The sequence below is a fragment of the Mixophyes fleayi genome, chromosome 9 (genome assembly GCF_038048845.1).
Source record: "Mixophyes fleayi isolate aMixFle1 chromosome 9, aMixFle1.hap1, whole genome shotgun sequence".
Taxonomy (NCBI): domain Eukaryota; kingdom Metazoa; phylum Chordata; class Amphibia; order Anura; family Limnodynastidae; genus Mixophyes; species Mixophyes fleayi.
Window position 1 is genome coordinate 26,500,432 of NC_134410.1, and position 27,736 is coordinate 26,528,167.

The 27,736-nt window shown below is 41.3% G+C and overlaps 2 protein-coding genes across 2 annotated transcripts in view; both read right to left on the bottom strand.

Moving 5' to 3' along the window:
- Positions 1–18,858, bottom strand: part of KCNK6 (potassium two pore domain channel subfamily K member 6) — a 29,297-nt gene extending 10,439 nt beyond the window's left edge. The window contains exons 1-2 of the mRNA XM_075187093.1: positions 18,508–18,858; positions 15,145–15,458 (exon numbers count right to left, since the gene is read on the bottom strand). Coding sequence (XP_075043194.1) covers positions 15,145–15,451 — 307 coding nt within the window. The 5' untranslated portion in view covers positions 15,452–15,458; positions 18,508–18,858. The remainder of the gene's footprint in view (positions 1–15,144; positions 15,459–18,507) is intronic.
- The window catches only part of DPF1 (double PHD fingers 1), a 199,084-nt gene that overhangs the window by 149,848 nt on the left and 21,500 nt on the right, over positions 1–27,736 (bottom strand). The window lies entirely within an intron of this gene.

Here is a 27,736-nt window from a genome sequence, read left to right on the forward strand (position 1 = left end):
GCGGAAAACATTGGTGCTTTATAAATACTGGATCATTTATAACAATTCACCTACATTGGTTCTATACAAATACTGACTAATTATAATTCACATACATTAGTCCTTTATATATATTGGATAATTATAATATTTCAGCTACAGTGGTCCTTTATAAATACTGGATAATATAATGGGCTGACGATTTACGTGAATCCGCTCCTTGTATTCCCGGATTCAACAAGGAACGGATCTAAAGGATAAGTGCGCTGATGAATTCGGGTGTAGGTCTGCTCTGTTCTACTGCACAAGACGCTGCAGGATACGTCCAATACCTATGTGGAATATACATTGGCAAAAGAACGCACAGAAAAATAAAATATAGAAATAATGCCACCAGTTAATAAAACAGTGATTAATGACAAAACAATAAAAAAAAGTTTATCTTTTACTTTTTTTCCCCCATTAAATACATTTATTAGGATGTTCTTCATGTCTAATGAACATAAAATACATTTTTACAGTTGCTTGTGATTGCAAACATGTTCTAGCTGCATATACAGATGTCGTCACTAGTACTCAGGACTCAGCCTAGCCCTGTAGCTGGAGCAAGAGATACAATAGACAAACAAGTAACTTTGAGATGCCCAGAGCTCATTTGGGCGTGACCGTGTGCGCTCGAGTTTGGCGAGCCCTCGCTGTGCATTGACTACGGGCGAACGCCCCTTGCCTGTTCCGTTCACTCTCCAAAATCGTAGGCTGCAGTAAGTGTCCTTTGCGTAAGAAGACGGACCAGACAGGGCTGCGCTTACTGGCGTAGAGTCCGGTTCTGGGCATGCGTACAACACGCTCAATATCGGCAGAGACGTGCCTGGATGGACCAGGCCCAGCAGGTTTACCTATCGTTACTGAACTGTTCTAACTCTAGTTCATTCTGGCAGCGACCTTCAGATCATGACAAACACTGCTACTTGTATCATGTTTCTGGCTGGGACACTGAAGGACACGGCTTTGTTCTTTATCATCCCTAGAGAACAATTGGCCCAGTGACATATTATACTCACAGTTCAGCTGCCTCAAAGACTTATTAACACTTTTCCTGACAAGTGCTCCATGGTTCATTGCTACAGAATAGTCATTTCCCTGGTCATAATTCCTATGTTTGATTCATGTGTAATGGGGTGAGGCGACAATGCCTCCCGAGTGTTGGTTGTATATATTTTGGGCACATTGATGGAAACTGGTATAAAGAAAACATGTTGTGTTTTCCAGACTGTAGCAGAAAGATAACCATTGGGATATCATTACTATAGGTTGCTATGGGTTACAGCACCTTTTTACCTGCGGACCAGTTTTCAGACCCAGTAATTGCCTCTTTGATCAGCCTCCTCCTTCCTCAGCCTTTAAGTGTGAGGACTAAACCTGTCACTGGACTACACAATTTAAACAAGGATCTTGATTTTGCTTTAAGGGATATTTAATGCCATCAACTTTTCTTTATTGTCATTAATGCCACCACTTTGTCCCAGATCTCTTTGGAAACTTAATGGAGGAAAAGGTCAGTCCTATCTACAGCAGAAATAAAGGGAACTAGTAGCAGTGACCTACTTAGCTGGAGATTAGGTTCCTCACCACACGATTTATGGCTAGTCAGCGGTACTGAGCTGATCGCATGACCTGACAATCAGCTTCATCGTGCTGGCTCTTGACAATTTTTTTTTTAGCATCAAATAAGATCATTGGATTCTCATCAGTCCTCTGTCTTCTCCTACTTCTACTGCGTACAAGTTACATATGCAGTGTATATATGTCATACTTGCCAACTCTCCTGGTAGGTCTCCCGGACACTCGGGAGAGTAGGGAATCCTCCTGCATCTGCCCACTTCCTAGTAAAGGGACACAATTAGAGCCACAATGACGCGATTCTCAAGGAATTGTGTCATTTTGGCCCAGCCCCCCCAAATTCCTGTCAAATGCCATGTAAGTCATTACATCACGGGGGACAGGGCCAAAATGACACAAATCATCAATCCCCGCCCACTCCGCCCACTCACCCCCTGGGATCTCCCGGGGGGCACTTCAAAAAGTTGGCAAGTATGACACATGTTAAGGTTGGACTAGATGATAGGATTACACCCACTACTACTGACAAAACTATCCTGAGGCCCAATTTTGCCTGATTTCCCCTCAGTTATACCTGACTGTTGCCTGGTCTCACTGGACCCCTTTTTAGGCGTAAAGGACAGATGGAGGGAGTACCACCGGGAGGTAGGTCTCTTAGCTCACATCAAGATTGATTAAAGTTAAAGTTATTTTAACCACCAGGCGGTTCACAGCAATTAACACAATAAATTGTTTAGGTGTAAGCTAACACATAAGGGAAACACACACGCGGGATCTAGGCTGCAACGAACCAACGAGAGCGGCTTTCTCATACGCTAACCAATCAGAGTGAAGCCGCTCCTGGCTGGTTAGTTGTGGGTAGGTCTCCAGGCTTGTCATCTGCATAAAGGCTTAAAGGTAAATAAGTGACTGTCCAACTCAATCATTGTGGTTTCAAAGCACAAAGACTATTTATTAAGATGTGATGGGATCACACATTCAAAACAGATTTTACAATAATGATCAGATGCAGTAAAAAAGATAAAGATGAACAGAACAAAATATGACCAAGACTAGCAAGCGTGGCGAGTCCAGCACATGAGCTTCTCTGGGATGCTCTGCCTTCCAACTGGTCAGAGTAGGATAATATAGTCACAGAGATAGGGTCATACATTTTGTTATTGCCAACATCAGGTTTCAAGTACACAGGTCAAACAAGGACAATGGTCATTGTTACAATGTTGTATTTAGGATAAGAACTAGTGAATTTAGCACAGACAATGAGAATTGTTTACTAACCAAATGCAATGTTTAATGTAGAATAGTGAGAGGCAATAAACAATGGTTGACATTGCAAGGTAATGTTGACTCTGGACAAAGACTTGGTAAATTAATATTGTTGCAGCTTAAGTATATCTAATGTCTAAAGCTGGGTACACACTACAGAATTTTCCACCAACTTTTTATGCCGATCGATTTTACACCCGATCGATGGTCCGATCGCTCGGTCCATGGACTGCATACACACTAGTCTTGTTTTAGATGATAAAGGGAAGAACGGCCGTCCTGTTAGCAACTTTTTACAGCCATGTTGTCGTGAGCAATGATTGTAAATTCGCACTCACTGTCGTGGATCGGTCGGAAACTTATACACACTACACAACGGAAACGAGATTGGAACGAAAATATTTAACGGTACGACCAACCAAATGAGGCGACAATCGTCGATTTGGGCAGACTTTCGAGCATTGTGTCACTGCACACACTGACCCGACTTTTGAACGAGTGGTCGGTCGTATGTCGGCTGGTTGAGCCGATTATTGGACGAAAACCCTGTAGTGTGTACCCAGCTTAAGTTAGTATAACCTTGGTATTGTTTTTGAGTAAAACCCCCTCCAATGGGAGAGTAACTCTCATTGTCCTCAGACCTCTTTGATACATGGAAGCTCTGCCATTAGCAGTGCTGTGCATATCATATTGCACAATGAGTCTTTATGGAAATATGATGGACCAGTGATATTAATACAAGCGATGTGGTTACATCTCGCTGCTATGAAGCAATCACACACGACCGCTAGTCTCATCAAACTGTGATCACATCGCACACAGGGAAGACAATTTATAAACTATTCAGATTGACTTATTTGACCAATATTTTAATTTATCTTTAACAGGGCTCTACAGGGAGCATTAGGTGTGTAATAAACTACTAAACGAGGGATTGGGGGAATATTTATTTTAATGAAAGGATTTTTTTAATAATGTATGGATGGCAGGGCATGCTGGCACTTTTAGTTCTACAAGCGCCAGTATGCTGGCACTTGTAGTTCTACTAGTGCCAGCATACCCAAGCAGTTTCATGTCCTCTCCAGGAACAGGACGATCCTGTTTGGCCGGCTGTTGAATGCAGGGCGCTGGCATTATTAGGCTGACAGTAGTGAGGGCCTAATGACTCTCATGAAAGCAGAGCCATACAAAGATCACAGAAGTGACACAATTACTGGAAGTTACTTTGATTCCTTAATCTAGATCTGTCAGCAGTTAGAAGTGTAGAAAATAAATCAAGGTCAAGGTAGATGCTTTTCCTACAGCATACACAAGACCATATTTGCCTACTTTCTCATAACTCTTTCAGGGAGAGGGGCGTGACTGGTGGGCGGGATGGGGGTGGGGCATGGCCAAACACGACATTTTGCCCCCCCCCCCCCCCCCGAAGATGCTGTTTTGTCGCGGGGGCGGGGCCAAAATGACGCGATTCACCGCAAATCACGTCATTTTGGGGTGCCAGTAGCAGGATGCAGAAGATTTGCCAGCTTTCCCGGGAGTCCGTGAGACCGACCCGAATTTCGGGAGTCTCCCGGACATTCCGGGAGAGTTGGCAAGTATGCACAAGACACAAATGTAATGAAACTTGTATCTGTCATTTAATAACTTCAGACAAAGGTGACTTGGTGCAGTAAGAAATACCTGGGAGCCAGCAGCCTCTGCTTATAACAGGAATGTGAATCCATCTATACAAACAGCCTAGACATAACAATAACAGAAGGCCCAGTAGACCTAATGGACAATAAATGCAGAGTGTGCCCTCCACACTGGATACAATGGGAGCCAGAGGTCATGGTGCTAGAATAAGAGGACACAAAGGACCATGCTGCCTCCCCCTTGCTGATCAGCTCAAACAAAGCAAAGGGGCCTACCCAAAGACATACCGGTAGGTTAACTGGCTTCTGACAAAAGTAACCCTAGTGTGTGTCCGTGTGGTAGGGTCTATAGATTGTAAGCTCACTGGGCAAGGAGTGGTATGAATGATTAAATAATCTCTGTAAAACGCTGTGTAATATGTATGTGCTAGATAAATTACTGTTCTTCCCTCGTATTGAGCAGGAAGAGATTATGTTAACATACATTTTGAATTTTGGGCTGTTTTTACCACAATTTCATATATTCATACCTTTACTCTCCAAACTCAAGACTGTCTGTTGTTTCTGGGTACAGGTTGTTTAATGACATGGGGGCAGGCATCAACCATTAGACAGTTTAAACAAAACTGAATGCATGTCCATATATTTTAGTTAAGAACCTTTGTTGTCTACATTGGACTACATACCTCCCAATAGTCCTGATTTTGGAGGGACTGTCCTGATCGGCAGATTCTAAAAGGGGCACAACTTCACCATAAAGTGGCTGGCGTGTGATTTGGATGGATTGAAGACAGGGAGGTAGATTTACTAAAACTTAAAAAAAGGAAAAGTGGAGATGTTGCCCATAGCAACCAATCAGATTCCAGCTATCATTTATCCATTACATCATAGAAAATGGTTGCTATGGGCAACATCTCCACTTTCCGTTTTTAGAAGTTTAAGTAAATCTACCCCAGGGTTTATTTTGTCCCAACTTTGCCTGAATAATTGTTGGACGGTACGGTAACAGACCAATCAAAGATAGTTATGGGTTACGTCACAAAAGTACTTTCTAATCGCTCAGCTCAGCTGACATAACAAGCTAAATAACCATGGCCACGACTTTAGAGGAATTAAATGAAAATGGGATTTATTCTCAGGCAGTGCTCGTATAACCCTATTTTTATCCTTTATAACTGTTATGGATTATATAATAGAGTTTAATAAGCGCCATGCTGCTGTGTATGTGTAATAGAGACAATAGTTAGCGGTCAATACAATTCAGTATTCAGAAATCGATATGACCGTAGCAGCCTTTGTATAAATCTATATCTCTCCACTATAAAGCAAATCCTGCTTTCTTAATAGAGGTAACTACCAAAATAAAGGAAACTTTGTGTAAATGACTGAAACAAGGCACTAAGGGGGTCATTTAAACTCGATAATATGAGTATGACCTTGACAAGAGACAGGGAGAGACTAAGGTCAATTTGATAGCAGACAATTAACCTACCGGAATGTTTTTGGAGTGTGGGAGGAAACCAGAGCAGCCAGAGTAAACCCACGCAAACACAGGGAGAAGATACAAACTGCACACAGATAAGGCCATGGTCAGGAATCAAACTCCCGGCCCCAGTGCTGTGAGGCAGAAGTGCTAACCACTGAGCCACCGTGCTGCCCATGTGTCATATGTATATATTTTTTCCACCATACTGTCATTGAACAATTATAATATTATTGTAATTATTATTTAGTCCAAGGACTTGCAGTAATAATTGAAGTGGGCAGGCCTGCATCTCAGAACATGAGGTAACAGCTGTACCTACTCCTCCATGACGTCTTTACATTGGTTGGAAATGCAAGTCAAGCAAGGGAGCAACTCTGACTGCAAATATTAGTCTAGGGTGTGAGCAGACATTGTCATCAGGTAGAATCTACTAAGAACTTTACAGAGAGCAATAACATAATTACCTTACTCCTTAATTGTGTTAATTACCTGTGTTTTTCTCTGTGTTTAGACTTTTGGATAGGTATTTACAAATACTCTCCTCCACCAGTTGCCACAAATGTCTGGCTCATAAATGAAAATAGTTATATTTGCACTGTCTGTATTAGTGTTTAGAACAACATTAACACCAATAATAAAACGGATTCACACATCTTACAATTACATTTCAGTTATGCCCAGCACAGGTGAACGCCAGAGATAGTTATTCTTCTGTGAAGCAAAGCAGGGGGAAAATGCCTGCTCCTGTTTTGCCAGCTCTGTGTCATATTTCCAGTCTAGTTCGGACCCAAACACGCCCCCAATGATACTGTATATGTCATACCTGCTCCAATGATGTCACACATGTCCTTTACCACTAGGCCACACCCTTGACGTTAGTGTCTTGTAAAAGGATTATCATACCTCAATAAGACTGACAGGAGGTATCTAAATGGATTATGGGGAAGAGAAGACAAAAATAGCACCTCTCCTGAATGTTTTTAACACTTTGCTGTCCACAGACTGCATATTTATGTTGGAATAGAGTGGGCTTTCTTTTGAGCTGACAAATGTTCAATATAGCGGGAAACCTCTCCTGCACTTGGCCTCATGCATAAATCCAGGAAAGACTCATTAGCATTCATTTTCATTTAGCTAGTATATGATTGTAGCTGTGACATCGGCATGTACCAAGATTGCTGAGTGATAGAATTTCTTAGCTTCTAGCTTGGAATTGTCTATTGTCTGTCTGTTCACTTGTTAATGGACCGGGCCCTTTTCCTAACCATCTTTGTCTGGTGTGGCTCCTTTTTGCACTTAACACTTGCATTCCCTGTCCTGACCTATTCCCGAATTCATTTGTGTCTTGTCCCTGGTCCCCTTCTCATTTTAGTGTCAACAACTGCCTATCAGGACAAACCAGGCAGCTGTGACCTATGGATGTCTTACCAGGTCCATCACCTGGGCGTGGGTGATCCAAGTGAAGACCGGACATCCATTAGATTCCGCGCCTCAGTTAAGCCAGCAACAATCACTAGCGGCACAGTTTGTGAAATCACTCAGTCTGTGACAAATACGCTGCTATATATGTGTATATTCATAATGCTATTCCCAGTGTCTATAATTTGGTCTGATCTGAAAAGGGAAAGGTTAGATTGTGACTAAAATTTTCCCTAAAATACCATAGGTGCTGTGGAACATGGAAATCCCCTTTGTCTGACAGAACTCCTGCAGAGGTTTACACTGCTGCATCCCGCCTACATTATCACAATATCACAGTGGAAACTATTGTATGAGCCACAAATATTCCACAATAAAGTGGTGAGCGCCTCCTGGGCAGTGGAACAAAGCAGAAACCTGTAAAAAGCACCTTATTGTGAGTTCCTGTACTGAAACTGAACAGAAAAAGAGGGGAAACACAGAGGACCTCAATTCAAATTAGGAGTAAAGCAAAAATAAAAGAACACCATGTTGCCACTGCAGGGGGGGGGGGGTAAATTAAAATGTACAAACAGATTTAGAGTTGAGAAGGGACGTGTCCTAGCTCAACTCTAAATTGCAGTGTGAAATAAATCAGCCCAGTATGTGTGTGCTACATGCAAAAGCAGCCAGTAATTCACCTGCATACAAATACATAAATAAAATAAAGGCATTTGAACACCTTGTATTGCAACATGGTTTGTCCAGGAGCAAGTTTGCATTTTTTGGGGGGCCCAGAATGAGGTGTATGAGGGATGGAGGAAGGAGGTAGATGAAATCAGGTGATTAATTACCATTACTATTATTGGGAATGTAGAAAGGTCAGACAAGTTATTACTTATCATCACAATATCCCTATATAACTTGACCTACACTGTTTACTATTAATTAGTGTATGGTTTGTCCTGTAATTCCCTTTCCATATCAGACATTCAATAGTACTAACCCGCTCTCCCCCAAACACCATGTCCCCCACCCACATACACAACACACATACAGACCATAGTCGCCTACTCTGCAGGGGGCGGGGCTCACTCTCTGCGAAGTGGGTGGGGTTGTGCTGTAAGGACGCAAATTGCGGCATCATGCTCCTTGGCCAGTCAAGCCACGCCCACCCGTTCCTTATTGATGACACTTCTGTCTATTTCATACTTACCTACTTTTTATATCTGCTCTCCTGGGGCCTGATTCATTAAGGATCTTAACTTGAGAAACTTCTTATTTCAGTCTCCTGGACAAAACCATGTTACAATGCAAGGGGTTCAAATTAGTTTTCTGTTTTGCACATTAGTTAAATACTGACTGTTTTTTCATGTAGCACACAAATATCAACTTTAAATTTCAGTGTACAAATAAGCTATCAAGTATTTGTGTGCTACATGAAAAAACAGTCAGTGTTTGACTTATGTGCAAAATAAAATACTAATTTGCACCCCTTGCATTGTAACATTGTTTTGTCCAGGAGACTGAAAGAAGAAGTTTCTCAAGTTAAGATCCTTAATGAATCTGGCCCCTGGAGTCTATGAGGATGACAGATATAGAGCAGAAAAGTATGACATAGACACAGCTGCAAACAGGTAGAGGAGCCGCTCCACCCCTCCACCTAGACAAATAATCTCTAAATTGAATTACCTGCATTATCCTCTCTCCTCTAATCCTCCCTTGTGTACTTCTCTTTTTATGTATTCTTTGTTTTACCTTATCTATCAGAACAGACCAAGCACTGCAACTATCTGCTAAGTGTCCGATGACTTAAAGGAAGTAGAAGACACATTACCGTGACATCAAACATAGCAACACAAGTTTCACTAATACACAGAGAGGAGGTGGGGAATGAACATTGTCACATTCTGCCGAGCAAGTCTGCAAGTCTGTCACTCATACTCTCCTAGCTAATTAAGAGATGCACCTACCTTTTACAATGGCAACCTGCTGCTGGGGGTTAAAAGAAAATTTGATGGACATATTTTGCAAAATATAACGATTTCAGTATTTTCAGGTATAAATATAATATATTCAGTAAAAATAATATAAAACAGTGCTTCTGCCTGATTTTTAAAAGCACCAAACCCAATGTACCCAATAAGCCTACATGTAAACAAGTAACAGACTGCATATGACATGGATCTATCCTAAACTGAAATGACCCTGCAGCTCTCACCCTGATGTAATATGTTTACAACGTGAACGGGCTGCTGAGCCAGGAGTGGGCCCTAATCCAAGATATGCAGTTGTATATAGCCAGGGAGGGGGCGTATAATATAATCTACATTCATGGCCAGTTTCCCGATACAATTGTCCCACGGATGCAGAAGGGACCGTTCACACACGCCATAAACAGGCTTATGCCATAATCATTAATTGTGATCTTGTCGCCTATTCTACAGAACTTCTATTTATTCAGCAATTATAGAAACTAGAAAGATAAGACACCAAGTGCCAGAAAACTTTAAATTTCTTCAACAAAGTGAAGGATTTAGAACACAAGTTCTGTTCTAGTGATGTAAGATAAGAGGAGAGAGTATATAGTAATGCCCCTGCAAATAATGGAGAATATACAGACATCATCATCATCAACATTTATTTATATAGCGCCAGCAAATTCTGTAGCGCTTTAAAGGAAGACATTTAGCACACAGACAACTTTCTAAAAAATAGCGATATATCCCAATTCATCCAAACATACAACCAATGTTTCATGTACAGTTTAGAACAACGATGGTCAACCTGATACACTTAAATGGCCCTCTGTACAGCCCAGTAACCCTCAAAAGGGGCCACACATTACCCTAATACAATACATTTAATCAAAGAAAGAGACATCACATGTCCCTATAATATACCCCACTCCAAACTCTCACAATGCCCACTCACCCAGAATACCTTCATAAGCCCTCTAAAACCCTAGTTACCTCTGACACCTCTCTTACTTCCCACTTGCCCTACAACATCCCACAACCTCCACATTCACTTATTTCATAAGAGCTGGGCCCACACGTGAAGTCTGGTGGGACATAAAGCAGGGTGCAGGGTTCAACAGAGCTTACAGGAATGAAAAGGGTCAGCGAGTCAAAAAGCAGGAACGAGCTGGGGGCCGCCGGTGAATGCTCGACCAAACATCTGGTTGGTCACTACGGGTTGCAATAACTTTTTTATTGTAGCTACCTCAGCGCCAGTTTTCATAATGCCCCCTGTGTGCCAGTTGTGTCTCTATTAAAGGTAAACAAATGCTAAATGGGAAAAAAAACAACCTAAAACTGAAATAAAGAAAATGCAAATAAAAGTAAAAAGATATTAATTACAGTTTAGTATAAGCTGGTTCAATTGCTGGGGTTAGCATGGGTATGGCACAGACTTGGCATATTTCTGTCTAATTAAACATGTATGATCAGTGCAAATTCTTAGATGACAATAAGTATAAATCTTCAGGGGCAGGCTGGGCTGGCAGGGGCATTTGCTCCCCAGGCCAGTACTATAGTGGGCTACCTTGGGCTTGGCCACTGGGCCACTTGCATTTTTTTCCTTTAAAATGGACCTAATAGGCTGCTAAGTGGAGTCTTGCCCCCTGGGCTAAAATTTGCCAGCCAATCTTTGTCCATCTTAATATTCTATATCCATTAAACATAAGTTTCATTGACAGAAATAAGGAGAGGCCCTTTAAACATATCACTGCCATTAGTCCACTCTGGTCCTACGGGGGACTGACACTCACTAACCCTATCACTGCCATTAGTCTACTCTGGTTCTTTGAGGGACTGACACTCACTAACCCTATCACTGCCATTAGTCCACTCTTGTCCTACGAGGGACTGACACTCACTAACCCTATCACTGCCATTAGTCCACTCTGGTCCTACGAGGGACTGACACTCACTAACCCTATCACTGCCATTAGTCTACTCTGGTTCTTTGAGGGACTGACACTCACTAACCCTATCACTGCCATTAGTCCACTCTGGTCCTACGAGGGACTGGCACTCATTAACCCTATCACTGACATTAGTCCACTCTGGTCCTACGAGGGACTGGCACTCACTAACCCTATCACTGCCATTAGTCCACTCTGGTCCTACGAGGGACTGGCACTCACTAACCCTATCACTGCCATTAGTCTACTCTGGTTCTTTGAGGGCCTGACACTCACTAACCCTATCACTGCCATTAGTCCACTCTGGTCCTACGAGGGACTGGCACTCATTAACCCTATCACTGACATTAGTCCACTCTGGTCCTACGAGGGACTGGCACTCACTAACCCTATCACTGCCATTAGTCCACTCTGGTCCTACGAGGGACTGGCACTCACTAACCCTATCACTGCCATTAGTCCACTCTGGTCCTACAATGGGCTGACACTCACTAAACCTATCACTGCCATTAGTCCACTCTCGTCCTATGAGGGACTGATACTCACTAACTTTATCATTGTCATTAGTCTGCTCTGGTCCTACAAGGGACCATTAACCACATCACTGACATTAGTCTGGATTCCTCCGTTACACATGTCGCTGTCACTAGCGCACACACAGGTCCTGTTACCATCAGGATGTCACATTCCTCGCTGTGTGATGGATCATTTACTATGAGAATTTACAGATTAGCTGTTTAGTGTGTACACAGGGAGATGTTTAAACAAAGATTTCGATATTTTACTGTGCCCAGAAGGGAAATACATGAGATTACAGAGCCTGGGATGTTTCTTCAGTTTCTTTTTGTTTGCTATGTGTAACAGAAGTGCAGGTGTTACTGCAGCGAGGGCAGATCTGCCAGCAATAAACAGGCGCTGATCTGTGGGTGTCAGGAGAGAAAGGGTAAGTCTGTGAAGGGCGGAGGAAGTATCACAGGGCTGAGTGCATTACATCAACTCTCCTCTCTATTCTGGTAGTGACTAGTAGGGGAAAGTATCTAGGATATTTACATATGGAAGTTAACTCCCTGTAGACTACAACATCAGTGATAGTGCGGTAATCAGGGGCTGCCTGTGCTGGGGGGGGGGGCAGGGGACATCATCTGCCCTCCGAACCAGTCCCACAGTGGGCAACCTTGGGCTGGGTCACTGGGCTACCTTCATTTTTTATCCCTTTAACATATTCCTAATAGGCTGCTGAGTGGAGTGTTGCTCCAGCTGGGATACAATTTACCAGCCAATCCCTGGCAGTAATATATGTCAGAACTCACTGAATTAACCCATCGTAGCTATTCAAGCAGACTGCAGGGTATGTGCCAGCTGACTGAACATGCTGCAGCTCCTGTCCAATCAGACATCACACTCACTACACACCTTCAGAATTATTGTCCAATCCCTTTAAACAAGAACCGTCAGAGTTCTTACACAGGCTATTTAATCATTATGTTGAATTTATCATTTAAACATAGTAATTGCAATGCAAAAAGATATTACATTGTGCTGTACATTAGAAAGCTGAGCTTTTATCCCATTAAAGGACATATCCACTATCAAAGACAGAGTGTCCTTTAAAAATCCTCAGTCGCATGTAAACATATTTTTAATACAATGGTGAACTTTTGTGGTTTCTTTAGGAACATATGGAGCTTTTATGGTATAAGGACCTCAGTTACGAAGCGCACTAGGGGCTAGATTTACTAAGCTGCGGGTTTGAAAAAGTGGGGATGTTGCCTATAGCAACCAATCAGATTCTAGCTGTCATTTTGTAGAAGGTACTAAATAAATGAAAGCTAGAATCTGATTGGTTGCTATAGGCAACATCCCCACTTTTTCAAACCCGCAGCTTAGTAAATCTAGTCCTAGATGTACAAAACAAAAGGCCTTGGTTTTGCCATTGTGCACCTACATGGCCATCCCAGAACATATTAAGGTGAACACCTTCTCTATGCTCTCCAAAAATCCCTTCACAATCTGGTGCACCTGGGTTTACAGCTATATGGAGAAATCTGAAAGGGCACACGGTGCAGTAGTGTTAAATCACATCACAAGTTCAACCTCCTATATACTGTATGTGGTACCCTTGTGCATTTTAATTTTTTTTTTTGTGGGGTACAAGGGCATCCAGAAATACTATTTGTCACCAACAGCTTAGAGCTAGTGCAAAAACCAATTCATTCTGTGTAATGGCAATGCCTCTCCTCCCATCAGTCAATGCAAATACCTGTTCCTCTGCAAACACCATCACTGAGGCAGCATGGTGGCTTAGTGGTCAGCACTTCTGCCTCACAGCACTGGGGTCATGAGTTCAATTTCTTACCATGGTCTTATCTGTGTGGAATTTGTATGTTCTCCCCGTGTTTGAGTGGGTTTCCTCCCACACTCCAAATATATACTAGTAGGTTAATTGGCTGCTATTAAATTGACCCTAGTCTCTCTTGGTCAGTGTGTGTGTGTTGGGGAATTTAGACTGTAAGCTCCCATGGGGCAGGGACTGATGTGAGTTCTCTATACACTACCGACATGGGGCTGATCCTAAAGTCCATTAAATAACACCTTCATCTTTTGTAAATGACGCTTCCAGGGTAGGAGTTGTAGTGAGAACAGTCGCTGATCACAAGCTCTTTGATTGTTGACTCACTCACTCTGATCATTGTAGTTACATAGTTAGTAAAATTGACAAAACACACAGGTCCATCAAGTTCAACCTGTCATAAATTCTAATTGTATTGATTCAGAGAAGGGAAAAACAAAACCCTTAGCGTGTTATTGTCAATTTATCCTGACAGGGGGACAAAAATACAATTCCTTCCTGATCCCAAAAATGGCAATTGGGACACAATTTCTGCATCAATCACCCCCACAATGCCCTCTACTAATTATAGCTACATGTACCATTTTTTGTAAGCTATAATACATTCTTAGATTTGTGAAGTTGGCATCAACATCTCATGCGGTAAGGAATTCCCATCCTTAACCACCCTTACAGTAAAGAACCCTTTCCTATACACATGGTAAAACCAACTTTCCTCCATTCACAATTTTTAACCCTTGATCTAGCTGTTGGTAAATAAAGTTTGTTAGACAATTCCTTGTATTGACCTCAATTATATGTATACAGATTATTTAGGTAATCTCTACAGAGCCTTGTCTTCTAAAATAAACAAAGTGTATCTAACCTTTCTATATACCTTTCAATTCCCTTTAAAAATAATGTCCCCCTCCCCTCTGAGCCCTCTTTAGCTCTGCTTTGTCCTTCTTATAGGAACACACAGACAGAGAGAGAGAGACTAGGGACAATTTTTTTATTTGATAGGAGCCAATTAACCTACTAGTATGTTTTTGGAGTGTGGGAGGAAACCGGAGCACCCGGAGGAAACCCACGTAAACACAGGGAGAACATACAAACTCCACACAGATAAGGCCATGGTCAGGAATTGAACTCATGACCCCAGTGCTGTGAGGCAGAAGTGCTAACTACTAGGCCACTGTGCTGCCCCAATTGCATTACAATTAATGTGTGAGTAGCATAGTTATGACCATAGCTTACGTGCATAGCCTTAGAGTAGGGTACACCACTAATAATTGTAGACCAATCTGCATATGACCCACCCAACTACCCTTTGTCTTCTTTCCTTTAGCAAGTTCTCTATCCATGTACTTACATTTACCCCTATACCCAGTACTTCCATCTTATTACCAGACTTTTATCTGTTACTAAGTTGTCTATCAAAGAATTTACGGCATGCCCCTGTGTCCTTCATGGACCATTAACCCCACCTTTGAGCACTACTTACCCACAGTGGTTACCAATGTGCTGGAAAAGAAGAGTGAAGATGCCAGGTCCCATTTACTGTCGTTTGATGAGTTGCGCAAAACAGAGACCCCATACTTGTTGGCGCTGATCACTTTCTCCAGGAAGGCCTCCAAACCACTCTCATTCAAGCAGGAGCTTTGCTGCAAGAACAGCTGTTTCAGTTTCCTCAGTTCACTCCGCAAGTTTTGCTCATAAGGACCCTCAATAGTGGAGACCACCAAGGCACCCAACAGAAGGTAGATCAAATAGCCACCAATAAGAAGTGTAAGCACCAGCCAGGACTTCATGGTAGAACTGGAAGGAAGAAAGGAGATATTAGAGTATTACATTTCCAAATGTAGTGTTTGATGTTGGAAAGTGCCCTACTAGAAGGTATGTCAACTACTGTAAATGTTGATATGTTTGGCGTAGTGGTTAGCACTTCTGCCTTACAGCACTGGGGTCATGAGTTCAATTCCCAACCATAGCCTTATCTGTGAGGAGTTTGTATGTTCTCCCCGTGTTTGCGTGGGTTTCCTCCGGGTGCTCCAGTTTCCTCCCACACTCCAAAAAACATACTGGTAGGTTAATTAGCTGCTATCAAACTGACCCTAGTCTCTTTCTGTGTGTGTTAGGGAGTGTAGACTGTAAGCTCCAATGGGGCAGGGACTGATGTGAGTGCTTTGTACAGCACTGCGGAATTAGTGGCGCTATATAAATAAATGGTGATGATGATATGTTTTGGTAGGTACTCAACGATACTATGTATTACTCCTACTGTTCTAGTCTAGACTAGATTGACCTTTCTTACCACAACACAGGATCCACTATAATGGTTTCGTGTACTAGAATGTCAATAGGAATGATAGTTCTAGGTTTTGAATCTTTAATATGGAATTATGGTTCCAGATGATGAAAACAGTATCTGGAGTAATGGTTCTAGATGTAATCTGGACTACTGCTTATAGGCGTTGCAATGATTACCAGGAGTAATGACTCTAGGTTTTGAAGTGATGTATTTAGTTGATGTGTGTGCACTGATTATTCAAGAAGTGCTGTAATCATCTGTTTGCCCACCTAGAAACTAGGACCTTATGGTTTACAAATTAGAAGATTGTGTACAAAAAAAGGTCTACTGGTACATAGCCAGGGGTTACTCATGAGAGTGAGATTTCAATTACAAAGGAATTTCACACCCTGTAAACAGGAGATAATCAGCAATATATTCAGTTCAGGACCCCTCACTCTGCATATAGGTGTGAACCTGGCTAATTGGTGCAGAGTAAAATTTCTGGGGGTAAATGTATTAATCTCCGATTCTAGCAAATCGCCGATATTTGTCCCATAGATTGTAAGCTTGCGAGCAGGGCCCTCTTACCTCTCTGTCTGTATGTATTGCCCAGTATTGTTGTATTAATGTTTGTTCCCATTTGTAAAGCGCTACAGAATTTGCTGGCGCTATATAAATAAATGTTGATGATGATGATATTCGGCGACTTTGCAGCAAAATTTAAAACGGCAATGTGTTTAAAGGCAGAATTTAAACTGTAAGCTCCAACAGGGCAGGGACTGATGTGAATGGTTAAATATTATCTGTACAGTATTATGGATGTTATAAAAATAAATGATAATACTAATAAGGAACTTCAGGTAATGAGCAATTCAGTAATAGACAGCGAGATTCTGACTCCCTGGTTATTAGATTTAATTTTACAGTCATTACTCTCCAACTGGTCCTGGAGAACCGGTAATAGCCCAAAATAATGAACTTTTCTATTACTCGCAGGACTGACTTTGTTTTTTTTTTGTTGCCTTTATGTGTCTTGTGCACATATATCCCTGCAGACATGTTTACATAGCAATGCATTACTTAGAAACTAAATAATACAGATTGCAGCACTAGAGAGAGAGACTTACACTTCTAGGCTGCGATACAGGACCCAGCGGAAGTGTCTGAGGGCTAGATTTACTAAGCTGCGGGTTTGAAAAAGTGGGGGTGTTGCCTATAGCAACCAATCAGATTCTAGCTTTCATTTATTTAGTACCTTCTACAAAATGACAGCTAGAATCTGATTGGTTGCTATAGGCAACATCTCCACTTTTTCAAACCCGCAGCTTAGTAAATCTAGCTCTGAGTGTTTTGCCTTATGGTGGTGATGGTTACAGTCATGCTAACTAGTGACAATTACAGGGAGACAGATGGTACACATCTGGAGTGAAACATGACTTTATGGGAAAATTCTGTGTACCAGACATTAATTTCCTTAGGTTTATTAATGTTGCGCTGACCAGAGTAGTTATAAGATTCATTGTTAAGGCCTTCTTTAAAAAAATGTATTATTTGCTCTCATTTTCATGTAGTTTAGTGTTTCTTACCATTAGTGTATGATATACCACTTTATAACAGTATAACTGCCAACTGTCCTTAATTTCCAGGAACAGTCCCAGTTTTTAAAGTTTTGCCCCTAAAAATGTCCCTGTTTTTCATTACCGACCAACAATTCCTCAAACTCTGTGTGTTGCATTCAATTTGCACTATTCTTATTCTCTAGGTTCTATGAATTAATACCTAAGGAAGAGTTTTTAAAATGCTAGAAAATTACATTCTATCAAAGAATAGTAAACATTTAATTTTGGAAATAGAACTGTAAAGGTTTGCTAACATTTTTACCCTCGCATGCCGTGCTTTCATATAAACGGATCAGCAGCACGGTTCTCCTGGAAATTATTTTAAAACACTGGCAACTAGGAAACTTCCCTCTAGTGTGCAGTATAGTTCAAGTACTCCCTGGAATGTGTCTATTTATTCCCAGCATCCCTAATGTAAATACATATTTACCAAGCACTCTTTGTATCTATACAATTCATATTTGTAATAATTAAATTGTTTTATTTACATTTGATTAATAAAATAAGATTTTAAGTTGACCATTTGAACGTGTTTGAGGTACCCCCAAAAGTACATAAAGTGATATACCCTGTGGATAAACAATTAATAGAAAATTGCACCTTTACTGATGACAATGCATAGTGACCCTGTGACAGATTTATTGCTTAAGGTAACATGTAGACATTTCCCAATGTCTCTACCTTTACAAAGAGCAGACAAAAGAAATACCCTGCAGAAAAATAGCTGAACCATTGAAGACAAAGACAGTGAGATGGTGTGGTGGAGACACCATGAAATTGTCACAACCCCCTTCACACACACAGGATGTATAGAACAATTAAATAAATCTCTTACTAGTAAAACAATGATAGAATTCTGATAAACAGGAGTAATGGTTCTTTTCCAGGATCACAGAATTCTATTTTGTTGACTCTTAATGCATCTGATTGTTATAAGGAAGTGTCTGTCACTCACCTGCTTGGTCTCGGGAAGTCTCTCCCCTGGTGTGTCACTTTCTTCTTAGAGAGTCGCAGTCTAAGCTGCTGTGGTCTCACTCTATATATCTAGGGTGTCACATTCAGCCCTCTCTCTGCATATACCTATTGCACTCTCACATCATTTCTCAGATCCCCCCTTGTTCTCTTTTTCTGCCACTGCTGTCTGACCCTCACCCAATAATACTCTTCTGCTCTGCTCTCACTCAGCCTCCCCCCTGCTCAATGTCCCTCTCTGTGTGTGTGTCTCTCTCTCTCTCTCTTCTGCCCTCTCCACCTCTGAACAAAAAAACTTTTAACTGACAGGAAAAGTCAGAACTTCCTGAGACGGCAGAGAGGGAGGAGAGACAGTTGTGTAGGAGGAGAGACAGCAGACAGTGAGGGAGGAGAGTCATTGGTTAGGAGGAGAGACAGCAAGGAGGGAGCAGAGAGAGTTGTGTACAGTGGGAGGACAGTCATTGGGAAGGAAGGAAGGCAATGCAGGAGGAGAGACAGTTGTGTAGGAGAGAAAGCAGTCAGAAAAGATGGAGACAGAAAGGGTGGAGAGACAGTCACAGCAACAGGAGGAGAAATCTTTGTAGAGTTTCTAAAACAAATTACTAAGTTATACTCTTGCCCCCCTCCATAGCACTACAGTATCATCATCATCATCATTTATTTATATAGCGCCACCAATTCCGCAGCGCTGTACAGAGAACTTATTCACATCAGTCCCTGCCCCATTGGAGCTTACAGTCTAAATTTCCTAATATAGACACACACAGACACACACAGACAGGGAGGGAGACAGACAGAGAGGGAGAGACTAGGGTCAATTTTGATAGCAGCCAATTAACCTACCAGTATGTTTTTTGGAGTGTGGGAGGAAACCGGAGCATCCGGAGGAAACCCACGCAAACACAGGGAGAACATACAAACTCCACAATAAATGTACCCCCTGGAAAATATGAAATAGGATAGCACAGGATAAATAGTCAAAAAGAATGCAGTTGACATAATTGCCTAAAGCCAGACATTCCCTTGGTTGTAAACATTTTTGATGACATGTATTGGAATGGAGCACTAGGGGTTGTTTATCCCCAGCTCAATCTTAAAAGAAGTTTTCCGGATAAGCCAGTTACCAACATTATGGCCTAAAGGCCTTCAAAGAAATTGCAGCTAGTACCTTTTTTTTTGTAAAATAATGTATAACAGTTGTGAATGCATTCATTAAATATTTTACTGCTGGTGATGTAAATTGGATAGGGTTAGCTGGGAAGGAGGGGAGCAGTTAAAGAATTGGGCAGAGGGATGGAAAGAATCGGCATTGAAATGAAAAATATCACATACTATCACATATAAAGACATATTGACAGATATTACACATTTTATTGTGTGAAAAGCTAATATATATTAATAATATGCTTTACTGCTGCCTTTATAAATAAAGTTTTTTTAAAAAAAAACAAAACAGCAGTTTTCTCCGTAATATGGCCATCGCTTTAATTTATGAAGGGTTCAACGCAGGAGAAATCATAGATAACCCATTTAACGTTTGTTACCATTTCTTATCCCGTATATCAATATGGGAACTGCAAAGTTCTCCAATTTATTAAGCTCTGTTTTTCGCAGCAAGGTAATGCATTTCAGGAAGGCAATACCTGTAATTTTTAAAGGGATCTAGCTGAAGACTCTCCGACTTTGTTGGATCCCTCATCCATGGATGTGCTGTGCGCAATTCCTCCATTTACCAGATACGTTAGGCTGTCGGTAAATAGGAATTAGAGTTTGTGGAGAAGGGGGTTCTTCGCCAGGGCTCCCAGAGCAACCCCAGCTTGATCATCATCATCATCACCATTTATTTATATAGCGCCACTGTCTCCTAGTAGCCAGAGGGGAACTGAGAGCATAGGGGGCTGGATGGATTCTTATTCTATGGTTGTCCACACTCACGAGTGAAGGGGGCGCATTGCATCGCTGACAATGGACAAGCTGTACTACAAGGTCATCTCCTATGCTCATGTGTGATCTTTAGCTGCACATGTGTGGTTCAGAGTTGGCATTCACTGGCTGCCAGTAAAGACATAAACCCCTTCGCATATCAGGGTTATCTTTGCCAGGGCTCCCTGAGTAGCCCTGGCATAGTAAATAGCAGCAGTGTTTCAATAAGCATCACCGCAATTTGCAGCGATACATATTGCTTGACACCGCACTACTTTAATAAATGGACGTCCATATAAAGAGTGTTGTGTAATGTTGGAGAAATTTAAAGGCATTTGGTGGAAACCGGAATGGATGTCTGGAATAAGTAAAGAATCCTGGGGAATATATTCATTTTATTGGAGTTGACTTGCGAAGCCAAGTTTTGCTTAACATAGATGAGCTGTTCTTCGGATGTAACTGGGATGTTCATGGGGAGGGGGTTTGACAGCCAAACAATAAGAGAGAGGAATGCACCATGGGCCCACCGTCTTATTAATTCTACAAAGTAAATTCATTAAAATAAGCAAAATAAGAAAGCTTTGATGTGTAAACTAAAGTATAAATGTTAGTGGATTTGTACTGCACTCAGACATGTCTAGGTAGTAATGGTTAAGCAAAAAAGCCTGGGTTAGGATACTAGTAAGTTAATGTATTTATAGCAAAATAATACTATCTAAAATAGGACAATGCTGAGGCACAATTGGATTAATCCAATGATGTAATTTGCACTTTATTTTATAGAAGACAATGTTGACATTGAGATCTGCTTTGTGTATAGACCAACATGCTCTGATTGTACTAACAATTAGCTCCCCCCATTCCCAGACATTCATTGGTTTGATATTATTAGTTCAGGAGACAGGGGGTGAAGTTGTATGCTGATTGGGCTGAGAACCAGGAGGGTAGAAGCTGTTATATCCAGGCAGGGGGGGGATTACAATGACATCATCATGTATGTTGATTATACATAATTAGAGTCAAACGTTTGCAGTACTGCTCTTACATATATAATTTATTATTACCCTGTAAGGTTATTAAATGTAATCAGAGTTCTGCAACCACAAGAATGACGATTTTCAATACAAGGTGAATGTAAAATATATTTATGCTGCGCAGGTTAATTATGTGGGTAGACTCCTTTAAATTATATCATCATCAGCAGTGATGTCATCAATTATAAGATGGACTCATTATCAACATTAATAATAATGCATATCTATATACATTAGGATGGTGGGTTAATTATAGCAGGCATATACAGTATATGTTTACTTTGTAAAATACTGATTTGGGGCAGTATCTAAATAATAGACATCTCAGTGAGGATTGTAGATTATTTAATGTGGTGAAATACTGAAGTAGCGTAATAATGCAGTTAATATGCCTTATATTGCTCTAAGTTTACTAAAAAATTATACCAAATTCATCCTATGTAGCCAAGAGTCTGCTGCATATCTTAAATATTGCATAGCATAGTTTTGTATAGGGTGGCTAGCACAGATTTAATAGGGAGGTTGTCACATTGCACCTGTAAGCATGATATACAAACTAAACCTCTTCTTGATATATGTTTGTTCATGCACCTGGGGGGGAAATTTGTCAAGCTGCGGATTTGAAAAAAAGTGGAGATGTTGCTTAGAGCAACCAATCAGATTCTAGCTGTTATTTTGTTTAATGTACTAAATAAATGATAACTAGAATCTGATTGGTTGCTGTAGGCAACATCAAACCCACAGCTTGCTAAATTTGCCCCTGAGAGCTCTATGGCTATAGAAGCACATGGGGACAAGGTCATAGTACTGGGAGGTTTCTTATTACATCCTAAATAATTTAGTGCTATCATTTCTGATTATACACTTTCTCTTCTAAAAGATTACATATCACTAATAAGATATTATTATACAAGGACTCTGTGATCGGTGACCTTGCCTCAGTCCTGCTGATTGGAGAGTTTATCACAGCTCACTGTAAACAAAATGGGGATATTGTTCTAAAGTATCATAGCTATTGTCTTGATTATTCTTTCCTCATATACATCTGTGTTTCGTCCTTTTTCTCTTAAAGACTTATAAGCTTTTATCGTTAGTTATAAGCACCACATTTGTGACTGAATAAGAATATTATACTTGGAATAGCATGTTATAACAAATACATTTCAGCTGACCAAATGTAGGGATTGTGGTGATATGGGGATGTTTTATTATATAAGTTTTAACAAATGTTGTTATATTGATTTATGGTACAGATGTAGTGCTCCTTATTATATTCTCATCACATTTTAATAATTCCATCTTTATATTTTCTTAGGGGAGCTGTTTTTCTATACCCAATTTCAATTGAAGGCAGTATTTTGCTCTAATGCCCAACTTTGTTTGTTATAGATATTATAAGCAATCACATTGGAAGCCACCATTGTTACATGTAATATTTACAAATATACAGTACATAGAAAAATAGGATGGAATTACACAGCAAGCTGTAAAGTGTCAGTACTAAATGTAATAATAAAAAAAATCCTTGTTTTGAGATTCAGAGTGATATATTGATGCTACATGGGTTACTTTTGTCAGGTGCCGCCTCTGCTCACCTTCCCCTTCGCGGGTCGGGGGCCTTCTTGCTGCCCAGAACACCACGTCCCATCACTAGGTAATTGCTGCTAGAGTATTGGGTCTTATATCCAGCTCCAACGTTTATTCTGTGTCCTGTTTGATTCCTGGGTTGACCTCGGCTATTGCTCCTGACACCTCTCCTTGGATTCTGATTTTGGGTCCCCTGATTATCTGGTTTGACCTTGTCTACTCCTGACTACCCTTTGGATTCTGATTCTGCTCCTGATCGCTCACCTGTTACCGACCTGGCTTTTCTGACCATTCTGTTCACCTGCTGTCTCACCAGTGGCTGGCATTGAGGGCCACTACCTGCAAGTCCCACATAGTTAAGCCCATACCATCTTGTGGGGTCCCTGGTGAATACTGGAGGCGTGTTAGATTAAACACCTCTGTGCTAAGTTGCGCCAAATACCAGTACCATCAACATCCTTGTGATCGTGACAGTATACTCTGGCCATGGATGGTACCGGTGAACACTCAGCCAGAAAACTGTCTCCGCACCTGGCATGTCACGTCGATCAGCAGGAATAAAATCAAGAGCTACGTCTGCAATGAATAGCTTCCTGCCTAGATTCACTTTAGGGCGCCCTAGGTTCTCTAGTTGCTCCACCCTGTCAGGTGCCGTCCTGCTTCTGCCTTTAGACGGACACCTGCCCCCTTGCGATGCCCGCGTCCTGTTGCATAACGACGGGACATTCTCCGCTCCTGATTCGCACACATACGCAAACCTTGATTCCGATCCGCACGCATGCAAAGGGCATCGCATTCTGTTGCATAGCGACAAGACACTCCACTATAAATGACGTCCATAGAAATGTGAATTCTGCAGTGGAATAATTTGTATCTATAAGGGGCAGATACAAGTCACATTTGTGTAAAGAGACGTGTGTATTTATCAGATCAGGGGTTGTATATGGTTATGGAGGAGATATTTGGCGCATTGGCAAGGTTATGAAGGTCACAACGAGGTGTTAGTGGTGACGGGCTGCGGTGGGGAACCGAGCATTGGTGGAAAAGCACTGCAGCCAGCGGCCATAGGGGGGTGCAAGTGCTGGCCATGGGGACACCCACCTTTGAAACTGCAGCTGAAATGCTAAATACCACATTTATGGGGATCTTTAAGAAGCCAGGGTAAAGAGGGGTGGGATCCCCAGGGCCTGGAGGCACCAGGGGGCATGGAGGGCCCTCTCTTATGGTTTGGATAATTACGGATATGGCTGAAGCTGATGGATGCAGTGCTGTTTTATTTCCCACCTTTCAAAAGATTGATTTGAAAATAAAACTGTGAACTCTTTTTCGCCAAACAAATCTCATTTCAAGGAAAAGTAGGGTTGGTAGTAAGAAAAGGGGGCCTCAGCCTTGTTTAAGTGAAGCCATAAGCTGAGGGCAATTAAAATATTGTGTTATACCTCATCAGCACTGACCATTAGGGGTTAAACATTTTTTGTAACCAGCCAATCACTTTGTGGGGAGTGGTTTTGCAGGAGGCGATAAATTAACTTGGCTTGGTGGGCTGGCTCTCTTGGTTCCTGGATTTCAGATACCTCCCTCCCACCCTGCATAGGTTTGGTTATGTTACAATTTAATTTCTTGTCTCAAGACAAGGAGCAGTAGGTAGGAGAGCAATGCAGTCAGTGACTCATCGAAGGTGCTACCGTTGAATTGGCTGCACGTCACTGCCCCTTTTGCAGCAACCTGACTCTTGGTTCTCTGTGGCGGAGGGTACCCTGTCTTACGCGGCAATGTGAGTCCAGAAGGGGGCAGTCACGATGACGCCAAGTTTAGCACCGGCCAATGGTAAAGACTTGGGATTCGTAAAGTCTTGGGACAGCGGTATTGAGATTCACCATACATTGTATTGGTTTAAAGATTGGTTGTTAGCTGACTGCTTCGCTCTCGTCGCCATCAGAGTTTTAAATAAAATTTCCCACTAAACTATGCCCCTTTTTGCCAAAATTATATCTTGTGTCTGTGTCGTTATTTTTAGATAAGAAGGTTATCAAGTTTAACTGAAAGGTATAAGTGTAATGATAAAAGGTATTAACACTGAGTATTTTATAAGCTTTTCAAAGAAAATCTATATAGACTTTAATTTAAAAATGACTCTTGAACTCCATTTTGTATGTGTCAGATTACCTGTATATAAAGAAGAAAGATCTGGTAGTCCTAGGATTATAAACACTAATCATAGGAACCTTAAATCATCTGATTAGACCCCTCGTATCCACCTGAGACAAATTATTATTCTGTGTGAGGCTTTTAGACAGTAAGAGGTCACAATGCTTGCAAGAGAGCACATAGTTATAGTCCTGCCCTGTGATTAATACGTTGTAGGGAGGGTTTCTGAATTTATGAAAAGTCATCTAGGCGTGCCCAGAATAATGGACCCCAACGTGTGCTTACGCTTATTCGTGGATGAAGTAATATCCGCAGCAAAGCCGGTCACATGCCAGGCGCCTGGTTGCTATGGTGACAAAACATCATGGCTGACACAAACAGTACTTCCCTGAGCTTGCATGATATGTGGGCGACAGGGGAGTAATCATAACAAACCCACTTTATCTTGCCTCAAAATGATATATATCCCCAAAATGCCATCTCACACTCACTAATTTTGTCAATTTTTAAATTAATAAAAAAAAATGATTGCAATTAAAATAGTGTACTCGTCCTCTCCCCTTTGTGCTGTAAGCTTTTTGCCTGAGTAGGTCCAGAGGCCTAATCTATACCTTCTATTCTCATTTTACTAAGCATGGCCACCCGTCCAAAGAACTTCATGAGCTATAATGGGAGGAAGATAAAAGTAAATTTCTGAGCCTGGCGGCCTGGCCAGGGATGCGCCAGGGAGTTGCTAAAAGCTCAGTTTGTACGTAAATTAAAGAAAACTTGTACAAATTGCTGTTCTACTGGTACTTAGCGCCATCAAGACTCATCAGTGTCATTTACGTCTCGGTTCCCAACTTGTGATGGTGCGGCTGTGGAGCGGGAGGCTTACTGTCCCATACCTGGTTGAGTTGCCCCAAGCTTAGAAACTTCTAGAAAGACACATACAAAACCTGATAGGACACAACCTCACAGCAGCTAGGTGTCTCGTAGCCGATACCTGGAAACAACACGTATTCAGGCTTCTTATTCAAGCACGCACAACCAAAATGTGGAGCATATTACCAGTATAATACATAAATGCCCCATTCAATTCTCCAACAAACACTTGGATCGCCTGGACCACACACTATAACAGTGTTGGCCAACCTGTGACACTCCAGGTGTTTGTGAAACTACAAGTCCCAGCATACCCTTCCAGCAATAAGCTGCTATATATTAGCAAAGCATGCTGGGACTTGTAGTTTGACAACACCTGGAGTGTCACAGGTTATCCAACACTGCACTATAACGACATCGCCTGTCATGTAAAAGATCATCCTCTCTACCCCATGCCCTCCTCTCATTTCCAGTGCATTAATAACCCTTCCTGCTACCCTTACTAACAATTCCCCGCTCTCCCAGCTCCTGTTCCGCAGACTTCCTCCAAATTTTTAATGTTTACTTGCTTATTGATTATTTATGTACTGTAAAGTGTATTTGCTGCACAACTCATGTCTCCTCAAGCCAAATGTACTTCTTAGTCAAATGAGACTGTATTCCCTTTCCTCCCCACTTTTTTATTTTTGTACCCCCAAAATCGAATAACATTTTTTTTAAAAATAAATAAAAAGGAGAAATACAGAAACATACAAACCTTCCTATCTGTTGTGGGAGGACGCAAAACATGGACCATTTCCCTAGTACAGGTTGGCCTCCAGGAATATGGAAATTTCTTAAAGTTTTTCGGTAGATTTTAAACTCATTTTTTCTATCCACACCCCCCTCTTTGTGAGGTCACTACAAATGCTAATTACTCTTTTATGACCTGTATTCACAAACTACCTTAGTCTTTTATTTTATTTTATACACGCAATATCTTTTCTCTGACACATCACAGAAATATAATTTTGCCTTCAACAAACAAGTCATAAATTCACACAAAATTACATAAGAAATACGACATTATTTGGTACAATATTCAGAAAAATGTTGATTACTATAGTTTCCTTTAGAGCCAAGCATTTAAGTTTGACATATGTGATGTGTCTTATTGCATTGATCTTAAATACGTATAGAGACCTTCTCAGATGAGTTTATAAAAGTTCCTTTTGATGCATATTAGTTTTTATAAAAGCGTACTGTACATGATAGCTAGCAGCCTATTGACGACTTCAAAGAGGCCTCAGCTCTCCTTGAATTTGGGGGGAGCTGGACCATACACTTAGGTGACAAGTTGTTCTTATCTATATATATCCTGGACTGGAATCCAGACCTCTCTAAAATGTAAATAGTCCCCAGCTCAGGGGGCAGATTACACACTTTGATGACATCAGACTTCTCCCAATCTAACATGCACAGTCCTTTGAAGTTGAATTTAACAGGTGGTTTAACCCTTATCTGGTTTTCATACAAAACACAGATCCCAGAATTAACCCCACTGGGAAATCACCCGTAACAAACAATTCAGGTCTGTGTGAGTAAGTTGTTATTTATTTTATATTTTGTATTAGCTACCCCTCACTACATCAGAATTCACAATATATAGCATGAATT